Source organism: Meleagris gallopavo, chromosome 10, assembly GCF_000146605.3.
Source record: "Meleagris gallopavo isolate NT-WF06-2002-E0010 breed Aviagen turkey brand Nicholas breeding stock chromosome 10, Turkey_5.1, whole genome shotgun sequence".
In the NCBI taxonomy this organism is placed as follows: Eukaryota; Metazoa; Chordata; class Aves; order Galliformes; family Phasianidae; genus Meleagris; species Meleagris gallopavo.
The window spans coordinates 9856315-9875253 of record NC_015020.2 but is presented as its reverse complement, the minus strand read 5'-3'; the positions used below and the strand labels follow the sequence as shown (position 1 = coordinate 9875253).

Below are 18939 nucleotides of genomic sequence, written 5' to 3'. Positions count from 1 at the left end.
GGGAGGCAGCAGCGCCGGCGAGTGGTGCCTCATGGAGAGCGACCCGGGCGTCTTCACCGAACTCATCAAGGGCTTCGGTGAGGGAGCGGGGCCGGGGCGTTGCGGAACCCGGAGAGGCGTTATCGTATTGCAGGCCTTAGAGCGAGCAGGCCCTGCCGCAGCGCCGCCGCGTGTCTCCGGCTGCGGCAGCGCTCGCAGGGAGCCGGCTGGGCTGCGGGCCGTGTGTGTGTGTGTGTGTGGGCGGCTGGGGAGCAGGATGGGCGGCGTGATTGACTGTGCTGCTGGGTGACCTGCGAGGGGCTGCTTTCGAAACGTTGGGTTTTACGTTGACTTCCAATTGATCTGTTTGGTAGTAGTGCGGTTACACAGCTGAGTCCAGTCTTATTTGTCCTGTGCTTAATTAGGTTACAAACTGCTTTGTAATGTTGTGTATCCTAAAACGCAAAATTAATCACCTAATTTACTTATACGCTTTGATATCTATTTGTTCCATGGTGTGGATCCATGTAATCATAACAACGTCTTCCAGCATTTGAAGATCAAAAGGCTATTGAATTTTGCTGAGCTCTTGGTGAAATCACTTAAATTACATCAGGCCTTAATTTGGTCCTTTCTGTCTGCTGCAATTCTATAGATCACACAAAAAATAAACTGTTGCACTTGGCGTTTAAAATTTATCTCATAATAATAGAAGGAACTTAGTTTGTGAGAAATGATTCTTTCAAAAAGTTTACAGGAATTAATGAGCTTGGCTGTTCTCTTATGTTGCTGCAACCCAGAAATCATGAAGCTGTTGCTGGCTTATGACTAGTGAGTGTGGAAAATAAAACCTTGGTGAATGTCTACAAAGAGAAAATAAAAGGAAATGAGAATAGAGCTGCTTGGGTAAACGACTGTTTACAAGAATGGATAGTGATAGGACAAGGGAGAATGGTTTTAAACTAAGATGGGAGGTTTAGGTTAGATATTAGGAGGAAGTTTTTCACTCAGAGGGTGGTGACACACTGGAACAGGTTGCCCAAGGAGGTTGTGGATGCCCCATCCCTGGAGGCATTCAAGGCCGGGCTGGATGTGGCGCTGGGCAGTCTGGTCTGGTGGTTGGCGACCCTGCACAAAGCAGAGGTGGGTTGAAGCTAGATGATCACTGTGGTTCTTTTCAACCCAGGCCGTTCTATGATTGTGATTTTTTATTATTTTTTTTAATAAGTTACATCCCTTCAGTATCAGCAGTAGCTAAGGAAACATTCATTTTTGTTTTTGTTTTGTGCAGGCTGCAGAGGAGCACAAGTAGAAGAAATATGGAGTTTAGAACCAGAAAACTTCGAAAAATTGAAGTAAGGAACTTTCCTTTCTAAGTTGTATGTTTTTATTTATATTTGTGTGAACTCTCTGCAAGAAACTTGTCCTAAGCTTAGGTGGTGGGTGTTCAGTTTGCACTGAATTACATCAGGGTTTTGATTTAATCAAGTACTTTGCAATTAAATAACCTTTTATTAATGCTTTGTTTCATTAACTAATTTTTCTGTTTGTGGGTAGAGCTGATAACAGCAGCTAGGACGAGAAAAGTTTTCTAATGATTTTAGCATTGGTTTGCATTGCATCCTTTGAGGAGCTCCTCTTATCTTTCAGTATTTTATGTTTAAAAGGAGTACCGAAACTTTCATTCCATTTCTTATGTGTGATTGATAAATAGCTATTAAAATATTTCCCAGTCACTCATTGGTTGAAAAGTGTGTTTTGCACCTATTATCATTACAGTGACCAGAAAAACTGGTCTTAACTTGCTAAATGCAAATTCAAACTGAAATTGTTTAGCTTGTGTGGAAAGAAGGCTTAAGTATGTTCTCCCTAATTAAAAGACTGTAGCTGAAAATTGCAGAGCAGGCTCCCTCTGTTTATAAATAAATAATAAACAGAATTACTGTGACAGCATACAGTTAAACTATCATCAATATATTTAAAAAAAAAAATACTAAAGCCAGTAACACGTATTTTAATTGTTTTTTTGTTGATTTGTGGTTTTTTTTTTCTTCCTACGAATTTGATATTTTAGGCCAGTGCATGGGCTGATATTCCTTTTCAAGTGGCAGCCAGGAGAGGAACCAGCAGGTTCTGTTGTTCAAGATTCCAGGCTGGATACAATATTTTTTGCTAAACAGGTATGGCAAGTTTGATGTTTTTGTTAGACGTGTCATGAAACAGAGCACTTTATATGGAAAGATAAACCAGCTTTTTATTTAAATGTACGCAGCAATTAATACTTTTCGAAGTAAAGCAACTCAAATGCTCTGCAGTTGGGTCAGTATAACTCTAGGATAACACTTCAAGGTTTTATGGACCGTTTTGGTCTGTACGTTTTAAGTCTGAAGTATTTAAATCAGAAAGCTTAAATTGAGTTACAGGAAAAATAAGTGTTTTCTGTTTGTGTGAAGAAATCTCCACGCTCTCCTAACTGAAAGCAGAAATGTGAAAAACAACAGAATCAATATCTGTAGCTCCCTGGCTTTTCTGTTTGTGTACTTCTATTAGGCAGATTGTCTTCTATTGGTTTTTGTTATTGTATGGGAACTGTTGAGTCACAGCCTGAAGCACTGATTGAGCACCTGGGGAAAGGACTGGGTCAGCCCTGGGAGCACAGGTGGAGGCAATTCAGCTGTGTGACTGCAAGGGGTGGAGCCTGGCTGCACCTCTCTTAGACTTCATTTAAGGGCTGACTGCCACTGGGGAACGATCTCTGGTTGGAGATCCTTCCTTGGTGAAGCTTTCTGCTGTGAAGCTGGAATCTTCTGATACAGGTGAGCGATCTTCTTCCCTTCCTTTATAGCACCTTTCAATTTTGCTGCTCCTTCTGTCATCGCACCTTTATTGTAATGCCTTTCCCATCATATTGGTCTAATTGCTACAATTATAATCCTCCTACCTTACTGTTTCATAAGTGATAAATGACTTTATTCCTTGGTTGATTTTATTATGTAGCTATTCCCCTGCTGCATGTCTTGACTCCTGCCAAGCAGTGTGCATCGTTCTTAAGACATAACAATCAGTATCAGTTTACCTTTGTCTTTACAGTTTCATAGGTGTCATAGGCACTGTTTTCAGTTTATGCTTTCTGAGTAATTAAATACTGCTGGAGATCAGTAGCCTGTGCCTATAGAGTAGCCTTATTGCAAACAAGGTCAGCAAAAATCCTTGATGCAGCTCTCATAGAGTAGCTACTTGGCAGGAGGAAATGACTGACACGAATCTAAAGAGGCTTCTTTTTCTCAAGTTAGAGCGAGCCTACTGTCATACAAGATATTTCATCTTTTTTTTTCCTCTGAGTAAAATGGCCTCTGAAAAGTTTCTAAGCTTTCATTTGCTCAGCATTATCTGCTTCCCCCTGATGTAAATGCTTCAAAAAGAGAAGTAAGTAAGAGTTAAGAAGGGTCTTGAGCTTTTAATTTTGTGTTGCAGAAAGTATTTTAGAAAGTCAGGGTAGTGCTAGGCTTGGTAACAAAAACATGAAAAGTCATAAAGCAAACAATAAAAAGCTTTGTCTTCTAGAGTTCTTTGAAACACTTGTATTTTTTTTTATTAAACCTTAAGATGTTAAAACTTCATGTTGTGAGCATGGAGGTACTTTGTACATCTTTACTTCACCTGCTCTCCTAGAACTGTTGTCTTGTAAGGTAGGTGTGCTGAAGTGAATCATTAAGCAATTTCCAGAGATGCTGATCTGGTGATTTGCTGTTGATAAGAATATAGAATGTCCAGGTCCTGCAAGCCTGTCTCCTTTAGATGCATGATTCTCGCCATCTCTTGCAATGGCTCACATGCTCATCAAACTTCCATGGCCAATTCATCTGATCAGCAAGCAGTTTTCTATAGATTTTGTGTGTTTTCTGGTTTAATTTCCTGCCACTTTGTGAGATGCATTTGGTCAGTCAGCCTGTACAGGCCAGAGCTGGTAAAAGGTAAGTAGTGGCAACGGGTGACTTTGTGATAGTGATGATATTACTGCATTTCTTGAAACCACAGTCAGTAAATCTTGCTGAGTCATCCAGAAAGGAAGATTGACATTAATATTAGATATTCTTATTGTAAGATTCCTTCTATGGCTATCATACAGCAGGGTTTGTCACTTCTCTTTTTCCCCATAAAGCTTTAAGGCCGATTGCATGGTGTGGCTTTGAGGAGGAGAGGTATCTTTCAATTTTTTTCTTAGTAGTATTTGTAACATCAGAGAAAAAATGATGACTAAAATAATGTGATTCATTTATGGGATGGAATGTCAGAATCCCAGGTATCTTTTTTGGTTTAGCAAAGATTTTTGACTTTTGGTCTGCTGATCTGTATCTCAAAACTGAAATGATACTGAAGCACTGAAAAATCTCAAGAAACCTATTTGGCACTTTTTTTCCCCTCCTCATACGTTATTTTCTCTTAAATGTTAGCATCAAAAGAGATCTGATATATGCCATCTTACTGCAGAGAAGTTCTAAAGTGAAATTCTGAGTCCTTTATGAGCAGGACTAAGTAGCTGTTAGTGCAAAACAGCAATTTAGTATGGAAAATAAGTGATGTTATCAGCAGCGTAGCTCTGTTGCGCTTCAGTGTTAATTAAATATTACATTTCTGTATTTTTTTCATTTGGGGAGGGGGAACCTTAAGTATTAACTATAAACTCTGACACTGTTACCAGCAAAGAAAAAGCTTACAAAATTGCATTAAGAAACTACTTCTGTAAGAAGCTTTTACCTGCTCGTGGTTTGGTCTTACCCATTTCAATACCAATATGGTCACTGAATTCTAAAATGTTGATGTTGTCTGACATGAAATCATGAGTATATTGGGAGGGAGGGAGGAGTTGAATTTTCAAGTCTGTTGAGTCTGCACGCTTATTAAAAGGTTTTGTTTTTTTTTTTTTTACTGGTCAGTTTTATGCATGCTCATCTTAAATTTGGCCTCCCTGTTATGCCTAGGTATGATTTGGTCCTCTATTTGAGGGCAGAGAACTCTGGATGATCTTACATACCCTTTGAGCTAGGATACCTAGGCACAATGAGGTGAGTTAAGGATCCAATTTCAGCCTTAACTCTGATTTTCTGATTTCTGTGTTGCATAAGTAGGCCCTTGCCATTATTTTTACATGCAGTGGTTATGTGATTGTACCCCTCAGTGTGTTTAGCTGTTGTCAGCACTGTTTAGAATAGCAGAGTTCTGTGCTGATCAGTGAGAAGCGAAAGCATCTTTTGACAGAAGATAAGGCCATTGCAGTAAACTTTCTTACTAAGATTTCTTTTTATTATTCTAATAACCCATTCAGATCTCATTACTGAAATACTGGCATAATGCCTTTATTTTGTGTGGTGTATTTATTTTATGCTGTATTGTAATGGTGGAATGTTACAGTTGTGATAGTAAAACAATAAATTAATCAGGGAGGAAACCTGCACCTTCAGAAGCAGGATCCTATTAATGATGCTGTTAACTACAAATCAAAGTTTTCTTGCTATCTTTGTGCTACTAATTGGAGCATATTGTGTGCTATTTTATTTTACTGTTTTCAATGCTGCAGTTGTCTACAAACTCAATTCTTCTGTTCTTTGACGCTAACAATTTTGGTAATGTTAAAATAGACCAAATATCTATGTTAAGGCTAAACTTGAGATTACAGATAACATCCTAAGTGGTGAACCTGCAGTGTACCTGATCAAAATCAGAAAAAGGTTTTCAGTAATGGAATATAACTATAGGAAGATAATATATATATTTTATATTTTTTTATTCCAAAGGATGATTTAAATAGGAGTTTTAAACAGGAATAAGTGTCAGAACTTAGTTCTAATGCCCAATTCTTTTACACTGGGCTTTGTCAAACCTACTTACTAAGTGAAGTCTTGTAATCTGCCAGTTATATTAGCAGTTACAGCACAAGGCTGCTTAAAGGTGTTGTGGTTTTGTTTGTTTTAAAGCTAGTCCATCAGCTGAATGTAATTTGTGATGTTAAAGTAGTGCAACCTTAAACTGACCCAGAAACTTCAACTGTTTTTTTAGACAGAGGTGCCTGCTTATGAATTATTGAGTCTTTAGTGAAAAAGTGTAACAAAATAACATGTTCAGGTATGTCCTTGCAATGGTTTATTGTAACCTAAGCTCTGCTTGGCGATACAGCAGTATTCTTGTGTGTTGGAATCTGGCTTCACATATCACTGGGTACACAGATATTTGGGGGGGTTTCAAAAATGTGTGACTGCTTTAAGTTGGAATCCTGAATATTAATGATTTAAGTAACCTTTCCAGGACTTCCTGGATAGAAAATACTCAGGCAAGTGTTGGGATTTCTGGGCAAATGCAGAAAATTCTAAAAATCAGGCTGAAAATCTTTCTAGGACAACCCGCATATATTGTCATGCAATATAAAAAGAAGTAGAAAATATTTTCAGTGTACGCTGAGACATCTTAAGTCACAGAAATACACTGGAAATTAAGGTAGATGGGTATCCTCACTGTCTCTCCCTAAAAGCATGTGCTGGGTGGATGTGTAGCAGTGTTGGCCTGGCTGCGTGCACTGATAGAATGCTGTGCTGTAACAAACTTTGCACTTGTGTACCATAGGTACTAAGATCACTTCTTCCCTCCACCGTGGTACTTCTCTCACATCACCTAGATCTGGGAATGTCACAGAATTGCAGGGGTTGGAATGGACCTCAAATGATCAAGTCCTTCCCCCCAGAAGTCCTGCCCTATTACATCTACTGTCTGCATCACCTTCTGATTCACGCACAGAAATCTTTCTGCTGCTTTTTCTTCCTGCCTTGCAGTTCTGGAGAGTGTTTGTAGTTTTGTAATATGTTTCCATTTCAATAACACTGGTCTAAGATCTGCATTTGTTCTGTGTTTTGCAGCAGTAAGACAGGGTAGTTTAACATTGTTCTTGTACACTTAAGTGGACTACTTCACAGAATAGTTAGAATCCAAAGTTTGTTTATGCTGAAAGGCAGATATTGAATGAAGCCACTAATCCATGTTAATCTTGTTTTTGGTGTTATTTCAAGCTCCTTTATCCAGCTGATCCAGTTTCTGAGCTGATCTGCCTCTAGACTCAAAACCCCTCTCTTGTTTTCCTTTCCCTTTTCGAATTCACTGTTGGGTTGTGGTCTGTCAGAGCAGCTGTTGTTCCATCTTGATTTTTCAGTAAGGATCATCATATAGTGCATTCTCTGCCTTTCATGTTCTTAATTAGATCCTATTCTATAGATGGAAGTTAGCAGTGGTGTCCCTTCTTTCTAATAGCATGCTCTTTACCACAGGGATCACTACCGTCCTTTCTACCTCTTCTGCCTTTCTCTGTCAGCTTATTTAATACCATGTTTATGCCACTGTTTCAGATTAGCTCTCTGTAATGCACAGGAGATCTTCCTGCTTTCATCCTGAGGTGCTGCAGCCATGTCTGATACCACTTCCAAGTCAGACGACAGCAACTGTCAGTTCTTATTCTATAACAAGGGCAAGAGTACTTAGATCTTTGGAGTTATGTCTTTCTGTTAGGCTGTTATTTAGTTTTGTTCTGCTACTGTTCATTGCTTCACTGCCTTAGATTGACTCCCCTCAGTGCTCAATTGTTATATAATCGTGTGAAATCCAGCCATTAGCTTGCATGCCTGCAGTCTATTTAAGTTTCCTCAGTTTCTGTAATCTATTCTGACTCATGTGGCTATAACTGAAGACAACCAGATTTGCCTTAAACTAGGAAATGTTTTGTTATTACTTCATGATCTGCACTACAGAAACCTAATCTGGATGCCATGAAGTGTATTTAATACAGCATGTAGTGCTAACATAGTTGGATTTCTTTGAAGATGGAAACAAGTGATGTCTCTGAAGCCATTTCTGGAGTAGGAATGGCAATGCAGAGGACTGTGGTGGTTGACAGAAAGGCAGACGTGGTCTGATTTATTCTGTCCCCTTTGGTGCCTGTACTACAACTGTTTGCAATCGGTGAGAATTTGGTGTTGATCGTGAAAAGTTGTTTGTTGGTGTGAGGGAAAGTTTTCTTTTTCCTCCTTTCTTGTAGGAAGTGGTTTTGCATTCGCAGCCCCAAAATGATTTTCGTATATTTTGCACAAAATCAACATCATTTCTGCCAGTCCTAATGGTTACCATCTTCAATTGCAAAATAGGCTTCTGGCTGAAAAAACTAGCCTGTAGCTCCCTCAGGAAAAAACTTGAGATGTCTTGTATTGTAACCTCATAACTTTATTGTTTTATGGTCATCTTTATATTCTTTTATACTGTATTTTAATGTGGATATTATTAAAAAAAAACAAAACACATTAGAGGCATTGCTGAAATATGAAGAGTTTTGATTGTGTTTTCTAACAGTGGAATATTAAACACAGATTTAAGAAACAGTTACACAAAGTAGTAACTTTGGTTCAAAAGGGTAGATGTATTGCCAATTAACAAGGGTAAAATCTAAATTTTCATATGGCTCTTTCTTCATCAAAACAGTCTTTAAAAATATAGTCTTTGTATCTCGAAAAACCTGTAAGTTTTATTAGCTTGTCCCTTGGATATTTGATATGTTTTATCCTGCGTAACTTCTTAAAATATATATGTGTATACAGATCCTGTTAAGTGTCTTATTACCCCCCCATAAATATTTTGGGGGGCTCTTAATTCCTTTGGGAATTCTGATCATTCAAAAGAAACTCTTTGCAAGGATGACTTTTTTTTTTGCTATAAATACAATACAGTCTGAGTAGTTCACTCTGAATGCTATTTTAGTGGGATGATCACTAAAATCAGAGTGTTCTCATTTGATTTGTCCTTTTATCCTTTAATAAAGGACAAAAAGTGGAAGTAGTGAATCAATAGAATGACAGTTTCTAAGCAGATAGTGTGAAATACTAGTTTAATCCATGAATAGTATACAGCAGCACTCAGTATTCATTTTATTAGTGCCTCCAGCACCGGTGCTTCTGTGGCTGCTCAGACTGTTTGCTATCATATTTTTAGAGTGAAGCTGTAATGTGACTCAGCAAGGAAAGTGTGTGTAATCGGAAGTGTTGCCAAGTATGAATTACACTTTTGACACTGATACTGAGCAAATTATCAACTCTTGTCCTCTTTTTCTAGGTGATAAATAATGCTTGTGCTACTCAAGCCATAGTAAGCGTGTTGTTAAATTGTGCTCATCAGGATATCCGTCTAGGAGAGACTTTGTCAGAATTTAAAGAATTTTCACAGAGTTTTGATGCTGCGGTGAGTGCCTGCTACTTCCTATATGTTAAGTAATCGGGCTTTCTATATGTATGCTTACCATTCAATTCTGTTACTCAATTTCAGATGAAAGGCTTGGCACTAAGCAACTCCGAAGTGATTCGACAAGTTCACAACAGCTTTGCCAGGTAGCAGGTGTTTTACATGTTTTCCAGCTAGGAAGAATTCATGCAATTTCCCTTTCATCTGATTTATTGATTTATTTATTTTTACATGTTCTTTGCAGACAGCAGATGTTTGAATTTGATGCAAAGTCTTCAGCAAAAGAAGAAGATGCATTTCACTTTGTAAGCTACGTTCCTGTTAATGGACGGCTGTATGAGCTGGATGGATTAAGGGAAGGACCAATTGATTTAGGTAGTATTTTGTTTTATTGTTAAAATAAAGGATGTTCAGAACTTGCTGCAACAAGCTGGTTATGTGTTGTTCAAAGAATAACTTACAGATTTCCTTAATATTCAATTAAGTCACATACTACTTACGTACTAAGGCAGCAATTCATATTGTTGTATTTTTGTTGATCAGAAAATCCATTTTTCCCCCTGCTTTCTCTTCCTGTGAAAGAAAATAGGTTGTTCTCTGCAGTGTCTCTTCAAACAAGTGAATGCAATATTAGAACTATGTAATGCTTTTGTTTTTCCTTACTGGTACTATGTTGGCTAGAGTTTGCCTGCAACATTGTCTTTTGCTTGTGATACTGTCACCCAAGGTAACAGTTCCCAAGTCATGCTTTCAAGGATGTGTTGTTTTTCCCAGACTGTTGTCTGTCCTTTTATTTTGTGGGAGTTTGTGTACAGCTGTATATGGCTGACCCCACATCTTGTCCGTTATGCATCTGACACACAGTGCCCATGCGTAGCAAATAATTGCCAAAATATATTAAAGGATAGCTAGTTTCAGCTTGGTTTTGCTCTGTTAGAGTTCCTGTTTCATATCTTGTAATCTTAGTCTGTGGTATGTGTAACATCTTGCATCTTGAAAAGCTCTGTGGTATCAATCATGTTTTTGCACTTCCTTTAATGTCTTCTGTATCTCACAGTATTCCATACTCTGTCTCCAGTATCTTTTCTCAATGTACTTGTATGGGAACCGTTGAGTCATGGCCTGAAGTAATCTTTTTTAATTTGTTTTTTCCTAGGTTCATGCAATCAAGATGACTGGATAAGTGCTGTGAGACCTGTCATAGAGAAACGGATACAAAAGTAAATGATTGTGATGCTTTTAAAATAGAACTCATTATGTAGATATATCTATGTATGTAAAAAGAAAAAAAACCAACAATTCTTTATTCTTGATTTCCTTCAATTAAAGGCTTTCAACTGAATTTCTAAGGAATGAAGCTTGTATATCCCTTTGTGTGTATCAGTGTGTGACTTCAGAACTTATTGCCCAGCATGAGCCAAATATGATGAATAGCTAAGTCTCAAATATGCTGTGTTCCAGTGTGGTTAGTCAAAGTAGGTATCTGTAGTGAAGAGAGATGCTGCTAGTACTTTGAAAAAAGAGCAAGATTTAATGTGTTAGATGGCTGTGAGTCTTTGCAAGTGAAAACTCGTGTCCATTACCATTGATAATGTTTGGGTGTGCACTTACAATTGAAAACACCAGCTAATAAATACATCTGTATAGCTGCTATTTATAGAAAATTAACCTTAGGTATGTGGCTTGGTGTGGAAATTTCATCTAGAAGAATTCATCTGGAATTTCTTCAGCTTCACAGCTCTTACTCCAAGGTGCAGCAGCACTGAAGTTGTTAGAGTCAATTTTATGCCGTTTTTAGAAAGTAACTTCTGAAGTCTTCTACTTTAAGTCTTTCATCTGATACAACAAACCTAACTGCCAACTCACATTTTCAGGATTTATGCTCTTAAAGGGCTGCTAGTCTTAGTGCTGATTGTATTTCTCACATCATGTTAGTCTCCAACATCTTATAGCCAGGAACAGTACTGAGAGAGAGTACAGGTATTGCATGCAGTGTTCTTGTGCGGTTTTCCTTGTCAGCCATGCCCTATTGGGTTTTGTTGTCGTGGTGGTTTTTTGTTGTTTGCCTCCTTTTTCCCCTTTGGAATATAGCTTCAAATTCTTATTTTTTTGTGAGAGCATACAGGAATAGTAGTATCTTGGGAGAACAGATTACTAGAAGTTACAGTTTGGGAAGTGGTAATCTGAGATTTTTATTTCATGGCAGAATTGGATCTGCAGCACAACTTGACTTAATACAACTCTGTGTGTTCCCCTGACGCTCCAAAAATGTATTCCCTTACAGTGGAAGGAAATCCTGAAGAAGACTTTCGAGTTTTTGTGTAAAACACTGATTTTGAAAGCTTTTTTTTTTCCTTCTTGTTCCTCTTACAGATACAGCGAAGGTGAGATAAGGTTTAATTTGATGGCTATTGTATCTGACAGAAAGATGATATATGAACAGAGAATTGCAGAACTACAGCGACAACTTGCAGAGGTAAGTCATGGCGTTTAAATTACTGGATTAGATCTGTGATAACAGTTCCATGTCTTTATTATTCACCACCTTTTGTCCCTTGCTTCTAATGAAGCATCGGCTAAAAGGAGGAAGGAAGGATGATTACATCTCTCTAGTGCCACATGGAGATATGTGTTGTAGACCTAGTTAGTTTTCTGAGCACTGAGTACAGGGTAGCCACATCATTGTGTCAGTCTGTCCTGGCAAATATACTGTAACAATGGAACTATATTTTTTCCAAATAATGAAGCTAATCCACATAAAATCAACTGCAGAAATTTCATAAATAAGCAAAATCGATTTTCTTTAGCTGTAATTGGAATATTCAAACAGCAAGACTTTTTTTTAATTATTGAAATATGAAGAGAGTGCATTAACTTCACTTTTTCTGTTCTGTGGAAGGAGGAACCTATGGATACAGATCAAAGTAGTAACATGTTAAGTTCTATACAGTCAGAAGTTGCAAAATATCAGATGTTAATCGAAGAAGAAAACCAAAAACTAAAAAGATACAAGGTATGTTGCCTTTGCTTTTTTGATCCAAATATGGGAAACATGGCAAGGAAAAGCCAGCTGTTATGTCTATGGGTGGCTGTTGAAATTAATCTGTAGGAATTTGGGTATTAGAAATGTAACCTGTTGCAGCTTTAGATGCAAGCTCCCATGCCATTCCTGAATTTCATGTGTTAATCTTATCTTTCTGCTGAGCTTTCATACAAGCTTTTCCAGCTATCGTTGTCATTAACATTCATTATTTATTAAGCCAAGTTAGGAAGTCTTTGGACTTCATGTATAGAGTCCTTCTGTGTTTGCCCATACATCAACTAATCTGACACATAGATATTGTATTCAGTGAAGAAGCTCTCCTAAGCTATTTTAATTGTTTTTGGGTTTTTTTGTTACAGTTTACCTGCTGTCTTTTTCTTAAGCAGATAGCAGTGTAGGAACAACTGATGTGTTGTTCATTATCCTAAATAAGTATTTTATTCAAGTGCACTGAAAGGAGGGCATATCTACATTAATGAAAATTAGATATGGGAAAGCTTCTCTGAAATCATCCCGTAACTTTTTGATGATTCTGTAATACTGCTCAAGGAATGTTTTGAGAAGGAATACAATTTAGAAGCTAGTAACCAATTGTATTTTTTTTCCCCTTTTTTTAGCAAATGATAATTTCATATTTATCTCTACTGTACTTGTGCTAACTTCCTTTTCAGTGTTGTAAATTGCTGTGGCTACCTATTCTGGAGTAGCCACTGCATTATGTTCCATAGCATCAAGAAACTATACTGAAGTAATCAAAAACGTATGCACTTCATGAAGCATGAGAATAGGCAAAAAAAACTGAAATAGGGAGGCCAAAAAACGCTTAAACTTCCTAATTGTATTTTGAAATATTATGGAAATTACGTAGAAGTCAACTTCTTTCTCCAAGTTATCCACTTGGGGTCCTTAAGGAGAGTTTATGCCTTTATACACTAAGTTCATCTGACCTTTATTTTTTTGCTATGTGCTCAAAAATTTGACTTGGACTTTATTTTGAACTGGCTAAAATGTAATAAAAAAAACTCCAATGGAGTCTTCAGAAGAAAAGAGAAAATCCACTTTTAGTGATACAATAATTTTGTTAATATTCTGAACTTATCTTTAGATTGAAAACATTAGAAGAAAACATAACTACCTGCCTTTCATCATGGAATTATTAAAGACTCTAGCAGAACATCAACAGTTAATACCATTAGTAGAAAAAGTGAGTATTTCTTAGCTGAATTGTAAGTAACAATGTATTACTATAACTTTTCATACATTCTATTTGAAAATGTGGTCTATTATACAGGCATGATTTTATTTTTTAACTAAAATTGGTTTGGCTGAATGGGGCTTTAAGCAACCTAGTCTGGGGGAACGCATTCCTGCCTATAGCAGGGAGTTGGAACTAGATGATCTTAAAGGTCCCTCCCAACCTAAATCATTCTGTGGTGTTGACAAACCCTATTTAAATGTCTGAGTACCCATATCTGTATACAAGACTTCCTTTTGCCAACCTGGCATCTGTTAAGACTGTCCTATTGATGTACTTCAATATTAACTCTAGGTGGCAGCCTGTGCACAAAGTTCTGGTAATTCAGAGGGCTTGACATTTTCTCTTCATTGTCCTGATGTAGATTCCCTGCTTTAATTGCTTTCTCCTTTGTACTCTATGTAGGAATTAATGTTGATTCGCTATTAGGATTTAAGCGTGTTCATTGAAGTTCGTCTGTCACCTTGGCAAGGTTATTAAATGTTCTGTATAGAAATACAGCTTTTTAAGTACTTGGCTCAAATTGTAATGAGATGGTAGTACCAGCTTGCCTGTCTACTTGTGCAGTAGATAATATTTCTGATTTTGAACTCTAATTGAAGAAGGTCTGCATGTCACTACGTTGGGGGGGAGAAATGCTAAATACAAGGGCTTCTCTGAGAGTAATGCCTCCTGTTTTATTATGTTGGCCCATGACATCAGAGGCAGATTTGGTGGTGTGACAGTACAGGCTGAACCTTCTTGCCAATATCCCAATACGTGTTGTTGCCATATGACAGATGGCAGCAGAGGAGCAGTCTGACAGAATGATGTCTGACATGGAAGTGTGTATGAAGCAAAGGTGTGTCGTTTAATTCTTCCAGGCAGAAAATATTGTACCCATTGACCAATGCTTCTGAACACTTATGAAGACCAAATAGTGGATATGAGCACAGTGAGGCAGTAGGTGGTATGTGTCAGCAGTGGCACAGCACGTCACCTTTGCTGCTGCAGATTTCTACAAGCTCTAGTGAAAATGCATAGCTAATGGTGGTGGCTGTAGTGAAAAAGAGCATTTTATAGCTGAGAATTTGCTCTATCAAATAACATTATTGTGGTCTTTGTATCTGTTGTGGCTTTCATGGAAATAAATAGGAGGGGTTACATTCAGAACAACCTGTGCATTATGTGATGTGTATGTTCATTTACTAGAGTTTTGAGGAGTACTTTTGTAGACTGGTAGTTTACTGTAACATAGTAACTGGGGTTTTAAACTAACACTTTGTGTGTTATTCCTTATCAATTTATAGAATCACTCAGGTTGGAAAAGACCTTGAAGATCATCAGTCCAACCATGAAATTGATACAGGTTATAAGTAATCTGCAAAAAATCTTTGCTAGGAACTATTCTTTTTTCTACCCTATTTATGAAATAGTAGTAAAACTACAGTAGAATACTTATGAAGTGTCTGAGTTGACATGTAATTTGTTTCCTTCTGCAGTGTTCTGTGTAGAAGGCTCAGTGTTATGAGCAGTCAGTCAAATGTACAAAAGTTAGATCTTGGTATCATCAGAGTTTAACAGTGTATCCCTTTGCTTTCTAGGCTAAAGAAAAACAGAACGCCAAGAAAGTTCAGGAGGCCAAGTGAAGATGGCCTTGCAAAATACATACAACTATGTGCTTCTGAAACTATTTTCATGACAACAAATAAAACTTTTCATAAATGTTAAATTTTGTCCATCGCACGTTTGACAATTGTAACAGTTTGTCTTATGCTGTATGCACGGGTCTAGTTTTTTTCCTTCCCTTGCATCTTGTGCATGTAGTACTACTACTAAGCAATTTTTAGGTTCTATTGGTCAAATTCCTTATTTAAGTCTGATTTCTGAATGTTTGGAAAGTGGGCTTAAACATGTGCAAGGAAAATGTACCCGTTTTGTCCCACATGAGTATATGGTAATGATGCAAATGCCGGAATTTAAGTCTAAGCATGAGCTTTCTTTGCTCATCCCTACTAACAGTTCTTCTGAGCTCATCCTCGTTATCCAGTTGTTCAGTGACATGCCCTGTGTCTTTGTTTTTTTTTGAAGTCCATGTCTAATTTTTTACAAAGTTGAAAACTACAAATTTAGCAGTAGAAACATTTGCAAAGACCGATGTATAATCTCAGATCTGCATTGCTTTAGTAGAAAAGATAATAAATATTCCCATTTTTATTTTGGCAAACTTTCTTCCTGTGGTATTTTTATTGTTGGATACGATAACGAAGATGTATTGAAGGTTGTCAGCCTTGTGACTGAGTATCTGCACTGAAGTTTTGTTTGCTGTTGTTTTGAGTGTTAGTACTGGATATAATCTAGTACTCCTGTATGTTATTTCTTTAAAATAATACTTTTTAATTGACCATAGGAAGTAAAAGGAAATTTAATTGTCAAAGAAAATGTTATAGCATAAGAAAAAACATTAATAAGGTTCTTGTTCATTGCGTTGGAGTGAAAGATACTTGATATGGACCAAAGGGAGTGCAAAGGCTTTTGCTTCCTTAGCACTACCGAGTTTCTACTCAGGACAGGCAAACTGTTTTGGTAAAAATAGTAACAGCTTGTTGTAACGATGCGTAAGTCTGAAATTACTGAAGCAAAATTAGTGTCTAGTGTATGTAAATTAACTTGGGAAACTTCCAGGGTTCTTCCAAAGGGCTTGAACAAGAAATAGGGAAAAATAAGTAAAAGGCTTCGGATTGTGTGTTTGGAAGACACTTAAAACCAGTGAAAGGTGTTAGTTTTGATTTGCCTAAAGTTATACTTCATTGAACTGTGAGGTCATTTGATCTTGTATGAGAGTGTTTTCCAGAGAATTTCTGGAAAGCCCCGTACAAAACAGATTCTGTTATCTGTTGGTGCTTCATATATATTGCCAGAATAAAATTTTGGTAGAAGTAAAGCATTCTGCTACTGCTGAAGGGATCTTCTTGAGTCACTGCAGTGGCTGGGAAGATACAATGTGTTTCAGAAGGAAAAAAAAAAAAAAGGATGTGGGATCTGTGTCTGTACAAAACTTCAATCAGGTAAGTCATAGGTGAGCATATCAGCAGAGTATAAATATTCTTTACTTCAGTATTTCATTGACAGCATTGTTAGGGGAAGGAAATAACCTTCTTTGCAAAAGGTGTTTCTTTAAGTGGCAGTCTGATGAAGTGGCAGTCTGATGAGTGCTGTTCCGTGACATTCTCAGGAAGTCCTGATACTTGCTGAAACACAATATTGCTATTCCTTAATGGATACCAATTTAAAGTCTAGTCATTCAAGTCACTCCATTTGCTTTTTCTGTTTCCTTGTGTATGAGGAAGGAGGATTTAGTTTTTTAATAATCTAGTTTTTATTGCAGCCAAGCTTTGTAATTTAGTTGAATAAAACGTGGTGGGTATTGAACGGACCAACTTTTGTCCAGCGAGTGAGCAAAAAATGGTTTTGCTTTTTTTAATGAACAAAAAAGGGGTTTAATGCAGAAGCAAAGCAACTCAAAACCCAGTGGTCTTTGATCTACAGAATTATTTTGTTTTTCTTGCTCTAAGCTGATATGATAACCTCAGACAATTTTTGCCAGGTTTGTAAAACCACCTTTCATAATGTGTCTTGGCTTTAAGGGTAATTATTCATATGCAGCTTGTTTTTAGAATAGCAGGGATGTAAAGCTGCATGTAAATTTGATAAATTGACAAAGAGTTGAAGGGGCGAAACAGAATTTTGGGCTTCTTTTTACCTTTACGTGTTAAGATACGTATGGCTATTTATAGAGTGGATCAAGGTTTGTGCTTTGATTAATTTCAAAGCCTGTGCATTTTTCTGAAACAAACACACAGTGGGGAGTCAAAACTGAAATGTGACCACAGTGGTAGTGAACACCAAGTTCGATTTCTGTGAAGAATTCTGCTTTTCTGTTATGTTGTCCTTCAAAAGAGGTCAGCAGTCTCCTACTTGCTAAGATTCTAATAACGCACTGTCGAATTTCAGTGTGATCTCACTGTGCTGTGCCCTGGCTGTCAGTGCTAAACTTAATAATGTGGGATATTTCTTAATATACTGGTTTAGGCTTGTCTTTAATCCTCCACTTACATTCTAGTGAGTGACATGGTGCTGTGATACAACTGCAGTGGGAGATATTTGTTAGCTAAGTTAATGAAAGCGGTAAAATAATTAAAGTTATAATTTAAAATGGTACTTAATAGAGTAAGTACTGAAAATTAAACACCACTGGAGATCCATGTAGCGGAAGCCCTATAGCCTTTCATTCAGCAGCAAAGAACACTGCATTGCCCTGAGATGTTTAGGATCTTCTAATCCTTATTAAGATGTTCAGTTACTGCTGTATTCTAAAAATAACTGTATTGAGCTAACCCATCAACCGGACCTGAATCATTCTTTCAAAATCCTGTTGTATTCACTGTGAAGTCAGACGTGCCACTGTACGCTGTGCTCAGCTAGTGCTTTAGGGAAAAAGATTATTCCACCACTTATTCCAAGTAAAATTTATCTTGGTTATAGGAAGATGAAGCATTTAAGTTGCCCCCAAGCAGAAGCAAGGTATTATAGGATGAGTTGGTTCCAGGTGGTTGTGGTACTGGTGAAGGGAGATTTTGAGAGAGAAAAACAACAACAACAAAAAAAAAAAGATGTATACAAGCCTAGTGTGTTTATGTGGTTAGAACAGGTGTCTGTGTATGCCTGATTGCCACATCTGAAATGTTGACAAATTATTCTTAGCTGACCCTTCATCTAGTAATACAAATGAGCTTATCTGGCTTTTCTTTAAACTTCATGGCATCCTGTTTAATTAAAGGATATCGCAGAGAAAATGGTAATGCCACCCGTACGTAACATTGGTGTATCAGCTTCTTAAAGAAAGTAGCAGATTGACCTATTCTGCTGCTGCTGTGGGGGCAGACAGTGTAGCATGTGGGGTCTCTGGGTGCTCTGGTATGGTCATCTGAGAGTCACCTGTGAAGGCAGGAGCTTTTTGGGAAATGACTGCTTAAACACTTCCATCTCCTAGAGGTGCTACGTATAACTTAAGCCCACTGTTGTAGGAGGCAAATTTGTCCTTAATTTCTGGAAAGCTGCATTGGAGAACTGTCTGTTTCACACACACATAAGTAAAATACTGTATTGCTGCTGCTTCTTTCAAACTGTTCCTGCAGAAAGCTTTCCTTCTTTCTTTTACAGCTCACACTGTGCATGTATGCTACCTTGAGGAGTAATACTGAACGTAATACTGAAGTATGCTATTTGTTCTGTTAACGATGCTTTGGTTTATTTTCCATGAATCAAGTACAAGGAGTCCTTACAAGATTTCTGGTGTTGTTGGTGTACTCAAGAATGAATGAGGTAAAATCATGTTGTATTTGATTTCTTTTAG

The 18939-nt window shown here is 37.5% G+C and overlaps 1 protein-coding gene across 3 annotated transcripts; it reads left to right on the top strand.

Moving 5' to 3' along the window:
* Positions 1 to 6: 6 nt before the first annotated feature.
* UCHL5 (ubiquitin C-terminal hydrolase L5) lies at positions 7 to 15754 on the top strand. 3 transcript variants are annotated; one of them, XM_010715897.3, is made up of 11 exons: positions 7 to 77; positions 1271 to 1334; positions 2054 to 2159; positions 9121 to 9246; positions 9331 to 9392; positions 9491 to 9621; positions 10403 to 10466; positions 11620 to 11722; positions 12146 to 12259; positions 13395 to 13493; positions 15128 to 15754. In XM_010715897.3, exons 1-11 carry the CDS (start codon positions 32 to 34, stop codon positions 15170 to 15172), a joined length of 960 nt encoding a protein of 319 aa, XP_010714199.2. In that variant the 5' UTR covers positions 7 to 31; the 3' UTR covers positions 15173 to 15754. The 3 variants fall into 3 exon arrangements, with proteins under 3 accessions (XP_010714199.2, XP_031410652.1, XP_031410653.1); XM_031554792.1 differs by lacking the exons at positions 7 to 77; positions 1271 to 1334 and adding an exon at positions 4962 to 5045 and having other exon boundaries at positions 2143 to 2159; XM_031554793.1 differs by lacking the exons at positions 7 to 77; positions 1271 to 1334; positions 2054 to 2159 and adding exons at positions 4956 to 5045; positions 6037 to 6102.
* Positions 15755 to 18939: the final 3185 nt, after the last annotated feature.

Bases quoted from the DNA above. Each gene is read 5' to 3' on its own strand.
- UCHL5 (XM_010715897.3), top strand. From the start codon at position 32: ATGGAGAGCGACCCGGGCGTCTTCACCGAACTCATCAAGGGCTTCG. The intron at 11,723-12,145 runs GTAAGTCATGGC...GTTCTGTGGAAG, and splicing joins TACAGCGACAACTTGCAGAG to GAGGAACCTATGGATACAGA. The intron at 12,260-13,394 runs GTATGTTGCCTT...ACTTATCTTTAG, and splicing joins AAAAACTAAAAAGATACAAG to ATTGAAAACATTAGAAGAAA.